This window comes from Ochotona princeps, chromosome 13 (assembly GCF_030435755.1).
Source record: "Ochotona princeps isolate mOchPri1 chromosome 13, mOchPri1.hap1, whole genome shotgun sequence".
Lineage (NCBI taxonomy): Eukaryota > Metazoa > Chordata > Mammalia > Lagomorpha > Ochotonidae > Ochotona > Ochotona princeps.
The window spans coordinates 62860837-62877688 of NC_080844.1; the positions used below are offsets into that span (position 1 = coordinate 62860837).

General features: G+C 52.0%; 2 protein-coding genes across 2 annotated transcripts; both read left to right on the plus strand.

Moving 5' to 3' along the window:
• The first annotated feature begins 1892 nt into the window (after positions 1-1892).
• On the plus strand, positions 1893-10525 carry LOC131481631 (deleted in malignant brain tumors 1 protein-like). The gene is made up of 5 exons (XM_058671097.1): positions 1893-2033; positions 5974-5997; positions 8651-8962; positions 10115-10159; positions 10500-10525. The coding sequence occupies exons 1-5, from the start codon at positions 1973-1975 to the stop codon at positions 10523-10525; spliced, it is 468 nt and encodes a 155-aa protein (XP_058527080.1). The 5' UTR covers positions 1893-1972.
• A 2379-nt stretch (positions 10526-12904) lies between these two features.
• LOC131481632 (deleted in malignant brain tumors 1 protein-like) lies at positions 12905-14891 on the plus strand. Its single transcript, XM_058671098.1, has 4 exons — positions 12905-13265; positions 14149-14178; positions 14678-14719; positions 14887-14891. The coding sequence occupies exons 1-4, from the start codon at positions 12908-12910 to the stop codon at positions 14889-14891; spliced, it is 435 nt and encodes a 144-aa protein (XP_058527081.1). The 5' UTR covers positions 12905-12907.
• The last annotated feature ends 1961 nt before the right edge of the window (positions 14892-16852 follow it).

The following is a 16852-nucleotide window of genomic DNA, read 5'->3' on the forward strand; positions in this document are numbered from 1 at the left end:
GTGATGAAAAGAAAAAAAACACAAAAGCCTCATGGGTACAATGATGCCACCGTGTAAGCCATGAGCCAGTGATGAATTTGACAAGAGAAAATAATCTATTTGGAAGAAATAAAAATGAAAACAAAAAACATCAAATGGGATGCAGCAAAAAAAAAGCAATATGGAAAGGGTTATTGAACTTACAGTTCGCGTGATGGCTTCCTTATATTAGAGAGAACATGTGGTATTTGTCCTTTTGGGATTGATTTATTTCACTGAGCATAATGGTCTCTAGTTAGGACCATCTAGTTGCAAATGGTATAATTTCATTCTTTGTAATGGCTGAGTAATATTCCTTGGAGTAGATACACCACAGTTTCTTTAACCACTCTTTGGACGCACATCTGGATTGTTTCCATGTCTTTGCTATTGTAGATTGTGCTGCTGTAGATACAGGATTACACATCCCCTTCTCATATTCAGTTTTCATTCCCTTTGGGTCTATTCCTAGGAGCAGGATTTCTGCTTGTCTTTCAAGGCTTGGTTTAGGAAACACTTTCTCTAGCAGAGTGCCTCTTGCCATCTTTTAGAGATGCCTCTCCTCCGTGTTCCCACAGCAACCTGGATGAATGCTTAAGAGCCCCCTTGTCTTTGTCTGTAAGACCAGACTATGCACACGTCTGTGCAGGAAGGACACCTCTCTCACCTTCACCCGCTATTCCTGGCCAAATCTAGATCCCAAGTCTAGTTTAATATTCACTCTGAGCCCAGCACTCTATGAACCCAATGATCGTCATCAACATGTGACTGGTCGGAGGCATTCTCTAGGGGATGTGCAGCTGGAAACAGTGAGAGAGTGAAGGGAGCTAGAAACGTGAGTTCTCCTGAAGCAAACACCACAGTAGAAGCACCGGCTGAACTAGAAGGCTCTGAGAGGAAACAGAAGCTTGTAGCTAATGCTCACCCTGAAGGAAGCTGGATGCGCCCTCGATCCTGGCATAAGCCATTAGCTTGCAGTGCCCTTCCAGAAAGAAGCTGGGGATAGTCAATGTGTTGCCTGCTAGCCACAGTGTCATGGCTAAGAGGCAGGACATTGCTCCTGCCAGATGGGACAATGGAGACATGAACTGAAAAGCTGCTTCCTACTCAGGGACACCATCTCCCTCCCACAGGTCTCACTGAACCTGAACAGCCAGCAGGCTTCTTGGTTGAATGGCAGGGGGTTATCAGAGTTTGCGGATGGGGATCCCAAAGAGTGACGTGGTGGCTACAACGCAAACACAGGGGAAGGCGCAGGTGAGGCAGGTGGAGATTTGGGGTGGGCCTTGTGGCTTTGCCCAGCTCCAAGCATCATACATTGTGCAAGGGTAAGAAATCCAAGCCCCTGAGTTGGTGGCAGGTGGTTCACTCTGAGGTCACCTGGGTGGTGGACTTGGCAGCTGGAGCTGGGATGGACTCACAGTCCCCACTGAGTGCTCCTCGTGCTCTCTACGCTCCGGCTGTATCTGCACTAATATCATCGTCATTCCTCCAAGGCGAGACGTGCGCACAGGGGCTGGTGGGGACAATGCCCTGCCAGGACAAATGATCCCAGGGAGCAGTTTTCCCCCTTGGCACCACCTCCTGTATTTGCACAGCAGCCCACATCCTGCTTCCCACAGGTTCATGCAGACTCTCCAAGGCGAAAACCAAGCCCATGTTTAGGCAGCACTTGGGAGCCTTAGAGGGCCCTCCAGGAGGAAGTTGGAAAGGGAGGGTGAATGTCAGTGCATTTGTACTTGGGCCCCAGCCAGACCCATCACACAGTAATCAATCAAACACACCTGAACTCTTCCCTCAGATTAGCCTTTGGCTATCAGTAAGGTCTCTCACTTCCTGCACATTGATTTATGGCAGCAATAGAAACACAGCACCCCAGAGGACACGCCTCCTTTCCTCCAGTAACCTATAAAGGCCAAGGAAGTGCTACTCAAACTTAGAGGAACCCAGCACCATGGGGGTCTCCACGGCCATCCTTGGAATCTGTCTGTTATGGGGTCTATCTGCATCGCAAGGTACTGCATCTAATTATTATTATATATTAAAATTATTCGGTGGGTTATAGTTAACCTCAATGGTTATAGTTCTACCTCAATGGTTGGCTTGGTGTCAAGGAGGAGTGAAGCGTCGTTGGTATTGGTGACTGTTGTCCAGAGTTTAGAAGGGGTGGGATGGCTCTTCATAATTTTGCTTTTGATAGAAACACAAAATGTCTTAGCGGAATTTCAGTAAGCTGTGGAGTAAAGGACGTGATTGTTGGGGCTTAGGACAACCCTTGCTGTTTGAGGAGAGGGCATGTGCGTTAAGAGGCAGCCCTGGAGCTTTGTCCTCGTTAGTTAGCTACATAATTTGTGTGTTCTGAAAACTGGCACGAGACGCTCCCTGAACTTGCTCCCAGGGCATCCTCTGTGGGCAGGTGTGTCTGGCTCGAGACCAGCGTTTGCTGAGCAAATCAGGGCAAGTAACGGACATGGACAGGGTTACTAGGATCCCAAGGCCATGTTTGTCCCTCACTGTTGCACAAATGATTTGGAGCGGAATCACTCGGGCATGGCTTTGTGCTCTTGATGATCACTAGATGTGTCCGATGATAACTGTGAAAGTCATTGGGCTTGCTGAGACACAGTGTCCGTCTCCGGGATACTGAGTGAGCAAGCCCCTGCGCCTGTCTGCCTGCTTGCTCGTTCTCACTGGTTCCCCTTTTCTGTCTCTGCCTCTTGCTGTCCTCTCTCACTCACCTGGCTGCATCTACTCTCTCTTTTCTCGTTCTCTGTCTCCCGCCCCGGCACCTGCCTCTGTCATTTCCGTCTCCCCTTCTCCTCTGTCCCACTCCTCCATACTCCCCGCTCTGCCTCTTTCTCTGCTGAGGTCTCCTTCCATTTACTCTCTTCTGCTACATTCACGAATGTTGGGAGACAGAGTCCAAATCACCTTAACTTCCTCAGAACTTCCAGAATCTCACTCCCCTCCCAGACTCAGTGGGGAAGTTCTGTTGATGATGTTCCGTGTGGGAGATGGCTTTCCTCATGGCAGCATCCCCAGACCGCGTTCTTAGAGCCCGCGAGGAAGCGACATCAGGAAGCCAACGGGGCCTTTAGCTTCTTTTCTTGTGGGGAGAGCCTCAGGGCCCCCGGCTATGGCCACTGAGGGCTGGCCATGCTGTCTCCATCAGAAGGATGTGAATTTGGGCAGTAGGTTTAAGCTGTAGCACACATAGGGCAGGAAGGACTGGGCCATGGGATTCACACCAGCCCCCCCCCACTAGACATACCACCATTGTCTCTACATTCCACATGGGAAAACTGGAGCTCAGAGGGGTTAGGTGGCTTGTCCAAGGATGGTGGCCGGTGAGTGACTGGGCCAGGATTGGAACGAGGTCTGCTGGCATTCACTCGGGTAGCAGTTCCGGCCCCTCTGGTCCTGGCTGCTCCTTGCATGGGCTGCAGGAGTGACCACAGTGTTGAGCTCAGTGCTGGAGCCTCTGGTAAGCTCCACAAACGGGATGTCAGGACAGAGCACCCCCATCTCTGGCCTGTGCACACACTCCTGACAATGTGACCAGGTTTGTGCCAGCCACGGCTAGTCCCTGTAAGGTCCTGGGCAGCGGCCAGGCTCAGTTTGTAAATGGGTTCATGTTGCAGTCTCACAGGCCAGGCAGAGGGGAGGTGAGTCTGGCAGAGAAAGAGCCTCAGAGCTATTCAGCGTTACAATTGTTCTGCGAGTTTTCCCCATATCTGACTTCTTATATACACTGAGGGTCTTGGATTGGATCCTGGGACAGAAAGGAAAGCTGATGAAATGCAAGTAAACCTGGAGTTCGGTGCTGTGATACCACAGTACTGTGCTGATTAGTAACAACGGCCAGGGAAGGGGATTGCTGGCTGTCTGTAAATCCTTTTTGCATGTACCTGGGGTTCTGGCTGTCATTAACGCTGAGAGAGGAGGGAGCAAGTCGAAGATGGGACTCTCGGGCACAGGAGGGGGGGAGGCAGGTGAGTGGCACCTCCGTCGGGGGAGGCAGGCTCTTCTGGCACACACTTGCCCTTGCCCTGTAGGGTGGCCCTCCGTCAACTTCTCTGTGCTGTGCAGTCCCGTCACTGGACAGCAGGTGGCTCTGTCCGTAGCACTATGGCATGGTCTCAGGACCACAGCCAGCGCCACTGCTGGCCTCGGGGTGGACAGGGGATGTGTGTGACCACATCCCATGGTCTCTACACAGTCTGATCACCCCTGAGACTCATATTCCAGGCTGTTTTCTAGCTCTGTTTTTATTTGTTTTGTCGAGATGGCTCACGCTTGCCACCTCCCACTCTCCAACAGTGCCAGCTCTGGCTACAGTCGGTTTGCTCACGCTGTCCTCTCTTCCTAGGAAACAGCCTAGCTCTTTCCTGCCTTCTCCTGGCTAAATGGGGTCACTCTTTCTAAATGCCACACAGGCACACATGAGAGATGCATGCATGTGGACACACTCATATAACCATGCACACACATGTACAGCCATACCTCTCACACAGACACACAGACACTCACCGTGAGACACAGACATCCACACACTCACACACTCACCATGAGGCACAATCAGACATCCACACACTCACACACACACACAGATGCCTGCATGTGGGCAGGCTCATGTACAATCATACCTGTGTCTCTCTCTCACATACACTGCACTTCCCTCACGCCAGCACAGACACACAGAAGACATGCAGACGCACGCATGTACATGGCATGTGCACAGGCGCATGTGGCAGGCACCACTGTTCTCCCTGGCTGGCATCTGCGCCGGCCCTGGCTCCTGGCGCTGAGCTCCCTGCCCTTGCCTTTTGCACTTCGTGCCTGGCTTGGCACTTTGCATCACTAAGGACTTGGTGTGCTGGCTCACACTGACCCTGCTTGGCAGCCCTCCTGGTCCCGTGCCCAGCGCGGGCACAGCAGAACCGAGGGCAAGGCCGTGACTCACCTCTAATGACATCCTCCTGCCAGCTGAGCAGAACTTGTACTTGCTTATCTGATTTACGGGAAGCCAAGTTCTCTATCAGGAGCCAGAGGACTGCACTCTAACTATTACTGCGGGCAGATATGCCCCCAGGTCCATGGGGATTGGTGCCAGGAGCCCCCACAGATGCCACTGTCCACAGGCCTACCCACATGCCCCTGTATACTTGGAGGCATCTCTAGATCGTTTATTACGTATGCTATTCTATGCATATTCCACATCATTACATGGCTTAGGGAATAATGACGAGAAAAAATCAGTACATGTTTAGTAAAGATGGTATTAAAAATTATTTATTTTGATTGGAAAGTCAGATTTACAGAGACAAGGAGAGACAGAAGGATCTTCCGTCTTCTGATTTACTCTGCAAGTGGCCGCAATGGCCAGAGCTGAGCCAATTTGAAGGCAGGAGCCGGGAGCCTGCTCTGGATCTCCCATGCAGGCACAGGGTCCCAAGGCTTTGGGCCATGCTCGATTGCTTTCCCAGGCCACAGCATGGAGCTGGATGAGAAGCAGGGCCGCCGGGATTAGAACCGGTGCCTATATGGAATCTCAGCGAATGCAAGGCGAGGACTTTAGCCACTAGGCTACTGCACCGGGCCCGAGATGACATTTTTTGTTAGACATTTTTGCTCTGCTCTCAGCTGAGTGTCCAGATGTGAAGCCTGCAGACATGGAGTGCTGATGGCACTGCTGTTTCTATGTACTTTGCTCTTTAGACAAGTGACAAGAGAGGTGTATCGCGTTAGCTTGAGTTCTGGGAAGCAGCTTGGCAAGGTCTTAGACCAGCTGCGTTCAGATGTCAGTGCCCTTGACCTTGAGTGTGAACTGTCGATCAGGGTGCAGCTGCTGTGCCTTTGTGTCGGGGTGACTGGATTGAATCAAATGTAGGTTTGTGGAGGAGAGTCCCATGGTGGAACACACACTTACCTGATTTCTCTTTTATTTGTTCACAGAATCTACTACTGGAGATTTTATTGGTAAGTATTTGGAAAAGAATATACTGTGTTATTTGGTACTTGACGTTTTTTTGACCCAATGCAGTTAGTGATAGCTTGAGAAAAGTTGCTACCTTGAGCGACTTCAGTGAATGGTGTGAGAACCGTGTAGAACCCGCTCTGCTTTCTCCCAGCTATAGTGTAAATCACCTATACACTTCCAGTTTTTATCTCTGAAACTGCAGTGCATGCTAGAACCAGCCAGAGAAGTTGCTTGAGAGCACATTCTTGGGGTCCACCTCTGTTTCCCCACCCTGCCCTGGCTTGGAGCGTGGAGCTCAGGAATCTGCAGGTCTCTAGCACCACACTTGTGGGTGAGCGGCCATCCATTCATACCTTAATGTTTGCAGTGTCAATAAGGAAGCGGCACTTGGCTGAGAATCCCCAGTGACAGCGACAGGAGACATGCACCCAGATTGGACATGCCATCTATCTGTGTTGATTGTAATGAGTCCCTGAGCACCTCTAATCCAACCCCATTGCTGTAATCTGCCAGCTCAGTGACTCTTAGCAAGATTGCGGAGGGAACCAAGGCAAGACTGAGCCTAAGCACCCTGTGACATGGTTATAAGGTTCAGCTGGAGCCAAGTCCTGTGCAATGATCTCTAAAGGGAAGACCTTTGTTTTCTAAGATGAACTTGATTTCTTTCTAGATCAGAGGAGCCCACACACCACATACTATGGTTAAGACCTTCTCGTTCTTTTCTCCTCTGCTCAGGGTTTTGGTCAATGCCTGGTCTGGCCCACTCTGTTGCATTTGGCCAGTTGGGGCTGAGGGTAGCCTGGGCTGTAGAGAAATGCCTGCCTTCTAGGATGCAGGGATAGAGCAGGGATGAGACATGTGGGTGCCAAGACCCTGGGCATAGTCCAGAGGCACTCGAAAAATCCCATCTCTCGTTCTCATACCTTCTTCTCTCTGCTTCCTAGTCATGCTTGAGATGAAATTAGCTTCAACTTCGTGTCAGGAGAGCTAGCTTAAAGAGTCAGTACTCTTCTCAATAGCAATCGCAGTCACTGGGATGGTAGTTACCACCTGCCAAATACTTGTGATATATCCTTCACAAAATGATTTTCATTCATCAAATGACTGAATACATAAAACATTGAAAATGCCACTGGATGCAAAGAAAGTGCTTAACTAACACATATGCTGTTATTGTGAATACTGTTTTATGCCCATTTTGCAAATAGGGCATGTTTTAGCAATTCAGTGAATCTAGGTCTAAGGGCAGGTGGCTGGCAGCAAGGAAGAGAGCTGTACCCAAGACAAGGACCTTCCCCTGTCCACGACTTTCCCTGAAGAGCTCTTCCCACTGTCTGCAGTGAGCATGTGCCGGCTTCTGTGTCCAGGTTTGGAATGTTTGGGACATCTGTGTATACATTAAACACAGCCAACTCTGCTAGGGTTGAGGCCAGTTCCACAGGACAGTGGCTCGGAGTGGACAGGAGGGACAAAGAACAGGCTAAGGCAGAGGGGTAGAAAGTTCTAGAAAAGGAGGCACCAGAAGGCAGCAGCAAAGAGGCCTGAGGAGGCCCAGAATATACCTTTGGAAGAGCCTGGAAATGGTCCAGTTGCTTCTCCTTCCACTTTCTTTGCTTCTCCTCCCGTCCATGCAACACCAACCTCCCTCCTTACCCCACCCCAGTCCAACCTCTCACTCGCTGACCGTGAATTTCTTATAATTTCAAGGTAACCACTGAAAAGCCCCAGCCAGGATCTGGCCTCCACAGGCTAGACCCCTCCAGATTCGCAGCCTACATTTCTTGCAGAACTAGCACAGCTTTTCACCAACGGGTAACTTGGTGGCATCATGTTGAACAGGCAAATGGTGCCAATGAACTTCCCAGCCATGGTTACTTCTATAGGGAGAATCCTCTCCCACAAGGGAGGTTGGCAGGGCAGGTGGAGGCCTGTTCATGGGCAACAGCATCCTGGACTTGATCCTGATGGAAGCTGGAGCACTTTGAACAGGAAAGTAACTTGAACACACCTGCGCTTTGGAAAGGTAAAACTTGGAGGCTGCTGGGTAATGAGCTAAGCCCTATGGGCACTGGTGTGGGTGTGGAACAAGTACCCCTGAAGTGTGGTTGAGTCAATGGATGCAGATGGATTAGAAAAAGGAGAGGCAGCAGTAGATAAACTGGGTGGCCCTGCAGTTGGTCAGGCTCAAGAGAATGAAGGTTAAACCTGGTGAAATGGGACGAAAAAACAACAATGACCTTGCGGGTAAAGCCAGAGGTGGCAGGAAGCATCACACACAACGCTCAGATTTCCACCACAGTTGACGCAAAGCCTGGAGTTGTCTTTGCAGACACCCAGGGGGCCATGGACATGTTGCTCTGGACCTGGGGCTGGGCCAGGACCTGAGGCGTGGATCCAGGTGTCTTCTGAGTGCAAAGTACCCAGAGCCCATGAGGCTCTCTAGGGAGCAAAGGGCAAGTGAGAAGACAGCAAAAACACTGATACCCCAGGTCCCCAGGGGGGATTCATGGAAGCAGACGGTGTGTGGTGACCAGAGGCAGGAGGGGGGAGGGGGAGGCCATGCAAGGGAGGGGAGGGGAGGGGGAGGTTGTGGCAGTGCGAGTCAAGGGGCAGTGATGGCGAAGATGAGGACTTCCCGCTGTGTCGATGCAGGTCTGCCCGTGAGGCTGGTGGACGGAGCCGACCAGTGTCAGGGCCGGGTGGAAGTCCTGTACCAAGGCTACTGGGGCACTGTGTGTGACGACAGCTGGGACAGCCAGGATGCAGATGTCGTGTGTCGACAGCTTGGTTGTGGCCGTTCTGTGTCTGCCCTTGGAGGGGCTCACTTTGGTCAGGGCTCGGGGAACATTCTCTTGGGTGCTGTGGACTGCTCTGGACAGGAGCCCAATTTGTCGAGCTGCCCTCATGATGGGTGGTACAACCACGACTGTGGCCACAGGGAAGATGCCGGAGTCGTGTGTTCAGGTAGTGCTGCTTTGCGCTGTGACCTGTGTATGTCTGGGGGCAGGTGCTGATCGAGTCAACATGGTGGCTCATGCATGTTTGCATGCGTGTATGTGTGTGGGCACAAGCGAGCTTGGCTGCTCTCACTCTGCTGCGAGCCACGCCTCATTCGGGGTTAGAGCACAGGTGACGGCTTTCGCTCACTCGCAGATGCTCAGGCTTGAAGGTTCTAAGGGATCTGCCAGAGGTCCTGAAACTGGGAGGTGCTGGGCTCAGGTTTCAGTCTCAGCTGTTCACATGACCATCCCAGGAGGATTACATAAATATCCTCCTAAGTGGCAGACGGGGCTTAGAGTTCATACATACTTAGGTATATACCAAGATCTAATCAAAGGCGACCAATATGTCTTCTTTATTGGCCTCTAAATGACATGCAAACGGCACTCACATCCTCAGTGACAAAAATACAACTGTCCCTACCTCGACTCTGGCATCTCAGTGCCGTGCCTCTTGCATTCATGTGGTGTTGGCACATGCTCAAATTCCAATAGACCCCTTAGTCCACAATGAATTCTCCAAGGTCACCAAACCTCTGCATTGACCCCAAGGAAGAGTTTCTGGGTAAGGCACCCCCTGGCACGTGCAGTGTTGTGTGGACTAGACACTGTGCATGCTGCTACATGCAGCAGGTTATCTCAATGCTTTCAGATGCCCCCTGTCCCCATTACACACCCCATACAGGCACCTGCCCCTCCACGGGAGCACACCCCACACAGGCACCTGTGAGTGGGTTCATTCTGCCATTCTGGAGTGTCTCTTTAGAATTCTTCAGTGATGGCCACTATGCCATTTGGGCGGTATGTTTGAGCTGTCGAATCAGCCAGACGCCCTTGGAAGTTTGGCCTGGTGCCTGGGATGGGTCTGTTCATGAAGCCAAGGAGGTTGAGCAGGGTGACAGCACAGAGCATGCTCACAGGAGTTTGTTAGCATTGACCAGAGCCTGGCACAACCACAGAGACATGGCGTTGGATTTCAGCAGCAAAAGCCATAGCGATTTAGCCACAGAGGGGACCTTCAGGGTCTCTGTTCTGGCCCTTGCTTGCTTTAGCGCTGAGGGTGTGAGGGTTACCAGTATTTAAAGGAGGGCTGACCTCCAACCCCTGCACTCTGCAGGTTCATTGCCTCCCACAGAGGCTCCCGAGGAGACGACGACAGAAGGTAACGTCTGTCATGAGGAATCCCTGTGGGCTTTACGTGCATGTCCAATCCGGATGAGGAGTGGAGCACTTGGGAGCTGTCGCAGCTCCTCAGGAGGCCCTTCTGATTCAAGCCTCAGCCCTGAGCAGCAGACTCTTCCATGACTCATGTCCCTGAGGTGGCACGGTCTGACCTGAAGAAGATGCCCTCAGGTGGAGCCCGTGTCCTGGAACCAGGGGGTTCTGGAGCTCCTGCTGGGTCCCCCAGGTTTTTACTGCTTCAGAACTCTGGGTGTTCAGCCTGGAGAGGCAGGTGCAACCTGACCCATCCTTGCCATACCCTTTCCCTGAGCCCATTTCAGGCTTCCTGGGCTCACTTTCAACCTAGAGCTGTCAGGAGGGCGTTGGAGCCAGCTGGCATGTCAAAGGTCCTGTACCCCACAGCCCCTCTCCCTCCCAGCTGCGGACGCCCCAAGCGAAAGATTCAGGAGGGAAAGTCAGTACAACCTGAGGTTCTGGAAGCGTGGGCTTTGGGAAGAGAAGTCACTTCCTGTTTGTCATGGGACAAGGTCAAGAACCACCTCCACCACGGTTCCCTGGCCTGCCCTGGGGTGGACTGGCTGAGAAGCCTGCTGGCTGGTGCACCAGGCATTTCTGGTCCGTGAAAAGATCCACAACCTCAACTTCCTCTTTCTCCTTGTGAGTCAGGACTTAGATGTCAGTAGAGCTGAGGATGAATCTGGCTTTATTCTAATACCTCTGTCGCCCTTACCACAGTTCTTACCCTTTCACCTTTACAACAGTTGCAAGAGGAAAACTATTCATTCTTCTGTGGTGGTATCTCCTTGGGACTCTGTTATGTGTTAGAAAGAGCAGCTGGGCCAGACAAGGTCTTCGGCGCATGTGGGTCAACCGGGGATGGAAGCAAGGGGACAGGGAGATTTGGCTAATCTGCACGTGCACAATGGTACCATTTGTGCCTCACTGCAGCCTGCACTGTCCTGTTGCCATCCACCACCTGAGAGAGAGCCTTGGCAGCTTAGCAGGCATGGGTGATCAGGCGCGGCTGGTCTTTCCTGAACATGTGTGGAGTTCGTCCTCTTGAGGGGTGGTGTTCTCTGGCTGGGGTCCACGGTCAGCAGCCTTTGTTGGTGCTGACCCCGGGGCTGCCCATGGGTGCACCCAGGTGTCCAGCTTCAGCTCATGGAGCTGGGACTTCTCTGCTCCATGTCCTGTCCCTCCCTCGCTCAAGGTCTAAGGTACATGGGTCGTGGGGGAAGCTGAGAAAGCCCCTTGGACGCATGTCTCAAATCTGGCTGGCCTTCTTATGTGTGTTGAGGTACATCTTTTTGTTCATCTGCCTTTTCATGTTGACTTTCATGTCCCAGTTCAACTTGCCTTGACTTTCATCAACATGTACAGAAGCCTTTTCAGTTGGCCCTGGAAACCACAAAACCCACCAAACTTGGCATTTATATTTTTGTTTTGAAATCCGATGTTGGGTTGGTCTCCTTGTGGTTTAATAGTATGATGTCTTTAGAGAAAGCAGGCTGGTGTGCAGGCAAGGGTTTGCTGACAGACTATTTCTCTTGACTTGAGGTTTGACGTGAGAATCACAAGTTCTGAAACAAACATGATTCCAAGAGTTCCTCTGCTCTACCAGGTAGAGGCCTTCCCTGAGGAATGTGGACCCAAGCCAGGGAGAGAGGAGAGCTGGAATGTCTGGTCTGAAATACTTAGGAGGCATGACCTTGATTCCAGTATCAGGTTAGCATTGGCCAAGTCAAACTGATGCTGCCTGCCCCTCACTAACTTGGCTCCACCTAGTTCTTGGGTTCCAATGGTGTCCCATGAGTCATTGGCTACGGACACTCTTTTGGGGAAGGGGAAATGTTTTGCTTGAGCAAAGAATATTCCATATGAGGAAAGCTAGAGGGACCAGCAACATCTGGCTGAACAGGTGAGTGTGTGTCTTCAATAGACAGAGAGGAAGCAAGAGGCAGGACCTGGAGGAATCACTCCACCTAATGCTCCAGAGTCTTTTGTTCTTGGCTCTTATCCTTCAAGGCTAACTCCTGCCTTTCTTCCTGCTATTTACAGACACATGGCCCAGAACATCCTTTTATGAAACTACATTAGGTGAGTGCTCCCCACCTTCCATGGGCTCGTTGCCTAGCTCTGAATGAACACTGGACTTGCTGGCCACAAGACGAGGATGACAGTGGGTGGCTGGGTGCAAGACCGGGTCTGTGAAGGATGAGTCCTTGAGGCTGTTGACTTTGTCCACTGGGATCCTGTGCAGGTGCTCAGGGAGGGTCCTGATCAGGAAGGATGCTGGAGGCCTTGTTGATTACATGTGACCTTGTCCTTGTTTCTGATGCCATGGATTTAGGGTTACAGGAGTGCGGAACAGAGTGTGAGGTGTGCAGTCTGGCCAAGATCCATCTTCCATAGACACCTCCAGATATGGAAGGGACCAGGCAAATGTCCTCAAACTCTTCAGAACAAGAACGCAGTCTAATGCTGTTGTGTCTGCAGAGCTCCATGCTGTGTGCGCAGAGCTGGAAGGCACGGCATTCCTATCACTGGCACTGTGCTTCTAGTCACTTCCCATACTGGAGTGTCTTCAGATAAGAGAGAATATGGTGTCCTGCTCTCTGTCACTAGAATGAAGAGAAATCCTGACAGATCAGGGGCAACAGCAGCTCTGGTGGCCTTGGCCATGGCAATCCCCTGAGCATGGCATGGGCCTTAGAGCTTTAGCCTCCAGATGGGGCAAGTGAACCATGCTCTGTTCCCTTTAGGTTACCCATCTGGTTTGGCCCTGAGGCTGGTGAATGGAGGACATCGGTGCCAAGGTCGCGTGGAGGTCCTATACCAGGGCTCCTGGGGCACCGTGTGTGATGACAGCTGGGACATTAATGACGGCTCCGTGGTCTGCAGGCAGCTGGGCTGCGGCTGGGTTGTGTCTGCCCCTGGAAGTGCTCGCTTCGGCCAGGGCACAGGACCGATTGTGCTGGACGACGTGTCCTGCTCAGGGCAGGAGTCATTCCTCTGGAGCTGCAAGCACAGTGGCTGGCTCACCCACAACTGCGGACACGGGGAGGACGCAGGCGTCATCTGCTCAGGTGGGCCTCCGAATTCACTTGGAATGTGCTCTGATGTGAACCACTGACCCCGTTCCCACCATTTCATTCAGAGATCAGTAAGAACTGAGACCCATTGTGGGTGGCACTTGATTGAGCAAGCTGGCTACCACTAGTGATCCACTGAGCAGTCATGCTTGAGTCTGAAGGTGATTGAGGTATAGAGTAGTGTGGTTAGGATCTGACCCATGCTGTAACGGTTGTTAGGGTTTCCCTGGAACCCACTGTAAGGAAAAAAAAACCCAGAGTTTACACTGTCATTGTTGAACCTCACCTAACATCCAAGATGGGAGCATCCTTGTTGGGGTCAGGCCCTATGGGTGCCATACTTGTGGCAGTATCTCATCTCCTGGGTGGCTCCCATCATGTGTGCTCCTGCCGCCCTATGTCCATCATGCCCTTAGGATTAGTGGAATCTGGCGGAGGGGAGTAGAAAGGACACAGGGATGGCAGGTAAGAGGAGGTGCCCTGAGAGACAGACAGGGCCCATGATGGACTCCCATGACCTAGTGTTTCTCTAGGGTCCACATGGAATGTCAGTGGCCCACAAAGAGGCTGGTGTCTTGAGCAGCTTGCTGCTCATCCCCTGGCTGTGTGCAGGTCCCCTGGATGTCCCTGCAAAGACAATGATAACATCACAATGGAGGCCATGTGGGTGGAGGCAGCACTGAAGTGCAAGCTGTGATGGGCATGTGCAAGGCAAAGATGCCTTTGAAATGAAAGGATTGGAGTGGGCACTTGGGGTGTCCGTGTGGTGGGGCATGAGGGCCAGCATTTCTGAATGTGAATGAAGCAGGACTCTTACAGCATGGTTCCCAGGTGGACAGCTGTATGCTAATGTCTCATATTATTGTCTTTGTCACAGATGCTTTGGCCACAAATACACCTGTTCCAAGTAAGTACATCACGTCCTTTTTGCAATGCTCCTACTTAGGCTGTCTCAGAAATTGCAGATAAACACATGACTTTGCAGGTGGCAGAGTCCCAGGGGAAGGAAAGGTGGAGGGATATTTTAAATCTTGTTACAACGAGTCAGTTTTATGCTACCTTCCTCTATGTGACTTGCAACAGTGCCCAATGGTTTTTTCATAGCAGGAATGTTGAATTGTGCTATTTCATGAGATAGTCAACATGGAAGGAATGGACAGCAAAGGCTACAGCCAGAGGAGAGAATATTCTAAATATCCAGGACTTGAGGGCCTAGGAGTGTCCAGCAGAGCCTATGTCACAGGGCCATGGCCAGACTTGTGAGCTCAGGCTGCTAACAGACACCGGGAGGAAGGGGCAGGACCTGGGAAGGAACCACTGTTGAGACATCTGCCTGATCCAGAGTGATCATCTTGGCTCTTTGCCTTCAGCTCTAACTCTAACCTTTCTCCCTGTTGCCTTTACAGCAACGTGGCCTACCACAACCACGACCACCTATACCCCACCAGGTGAGTGTCCCGCCTTTCCAGGACTCACTGTATGAACATGAAGGAACACCAGGCTTGCTGATGACAGGATGGGGCCCCCAGGGGCCCTCATTCACATTGCTGCTCTTTGGGTGGGTGAGAACATGGGCCTCTGAAGACAGGTCCTTGAGGCTGGTGACCTTGTCCAGCGTGAACCTGTGCAGATGCTCAGAGAAGCTCCCCATCACAGGTCCAGGATGGGAAACCTCAGTGATCACACGTGGGCGTTTTCTTGCCTATGAGGCTGTGGATTGAGGGCTTACAGGAATGAGGGCTTACAGGAATAGGGAACAGGTTGTGATTTGCCAAGGCTGACCTGGGACCAGCATTCGTAGACTCTGCCAGACCTGGATAGTACCCTACAGATGTCCCCAAGATCTCTCCCACAGCCAGAGTGCACAGGTGCTGTGATGTGTGTACAGAGCTCTGTCCTGGGTGTGCACACGGCTGGCCCTGCCGATGCAGCTCCTGTCACAGCCTCAAGACCATGTGTGCTTTCACTAGCCGAGCATCCTTACCTGGGAGAACGTGGTGTCCTTGCTCCTGTCGCTGCAATGAACAGAGATCTCGACAAGTATCAAAGGATGACAGGGCATAACAGGTTGGATACCAGTAATGGCCTGAGTGAGCACAATGTGCTTGGGACTTTCACTCCAAGACAGGAATGGTGATGTGTCCTTTGTTTTCCTCCAGTGGACATATCAAGTGTGGAAGTGAGAGTCATGAGTGGATGTGAGTGGGTTCAGGGCCCAGGGGAGGTCCTGCATCAGGGTCCCTGTGTGTGATGTCACTGTGCCAGCTGATTGTTTGCATGGAAGCTGTTTCTAGAAGCCCTTAGACAGACAGATGGTGGCCATGAGGTGGGTGTTGAGTAGCTCAACTGGAGGGCTCTCCACTCACTCTAAGCCCCTAAGGAGTCTCTGGCTGCTTCCCAGTGCCTTCTTGCTCTGGTGGTTGGTTTGTCCTTCTGGCCCTAGGAGGTCCTCAGTGCGCCTGAATGTGCCCTCCACCTGCAGAGCTCTGCACCATGTCTGCCTGTGGGAATGCTGCCCTGCAGGGTGTGCCCCAGGAGTTTACCTGGTCTCTGCCCAGCTATGCCATTGCCTGAGTTAGCTGGGTCATGTGCCTTGTGTGGCCTTTAAGCGACCCATCTCTTCTGGCTTTTCCGACTTTCTCACCTTATTCTGCATCACCTAATCCTGTTTTCTGCTCATCGATAACTCTTGCAAGCTGAGAGAAATGCCAGTGGGCGTTGACCTTTTGGTACTGAAGGTGGACATGACCTTGCTGATTGACCTGGACACCCTCTGATGCTCTGTTGGAGTCACCGTTAGTTCAGGCAGGATTTCTCTGTCTTTTGCCCCTTCAAATATGCTCAGATGTTCAGGGCGCTGTCTGCTTAGAGAAGAGGCCGAGGGCATGTCTGGAGGAGGTCAGGGATTCTCCTGTGGGTGGCTCCTCCACTGCCCTTTTCTTCTGTGAGGATGTTGGGTAGGCAGTAGGTGCGATGAGCCAGGTAGCACACTGATCAGTGGGTGGATGGTTAAGGTTTTCTAGGTGAGAAGAGAACATGGTGGACCCAGAGAGATGGAGAGGCAATGTGGTCTCCATGGAACTTCAACCTTGCAGTCCTTGTGAGCAGGAGTCTCCAGTGTGGAGGAGAAGCAGGAAGTGACTTTCTGTCTCCCTGTGTGGATGTTGCCCTGCATGGGGGACCTGACTCCTGGGAAGTGGTTTGGCCATTCACAAATCATAGAGGCTCAACTTGTTGTTGGCAAACAGCCTCCAATGAGACCTGTCTGTGTTCCCTGTAGGGACTGTGGGGGATTTTGCCCTGAGGCTGGTGAATGGAGAGGACCAGTGCCAAGGCCGTGTGGAGATCCTGTACCAAGGTTCCTGGGGCACCGTGTGTGACGACAGCTGGGACATCAATGATGGCACCGTGGTCTGCAGGCAGCTGGGCTGTGGCTTTGCTGTGTCTGCCCCTGGAAACGCCCGCTTCGGCCAGGGCTCAGGGCCGATTGTGCTGGACGACGTGTCCTGCACAGGGCAGGAGTCCTACCTGTGGAACTGCAAACACCGTGGCTGGCTGTCCCACAATTGTGGACACACGGA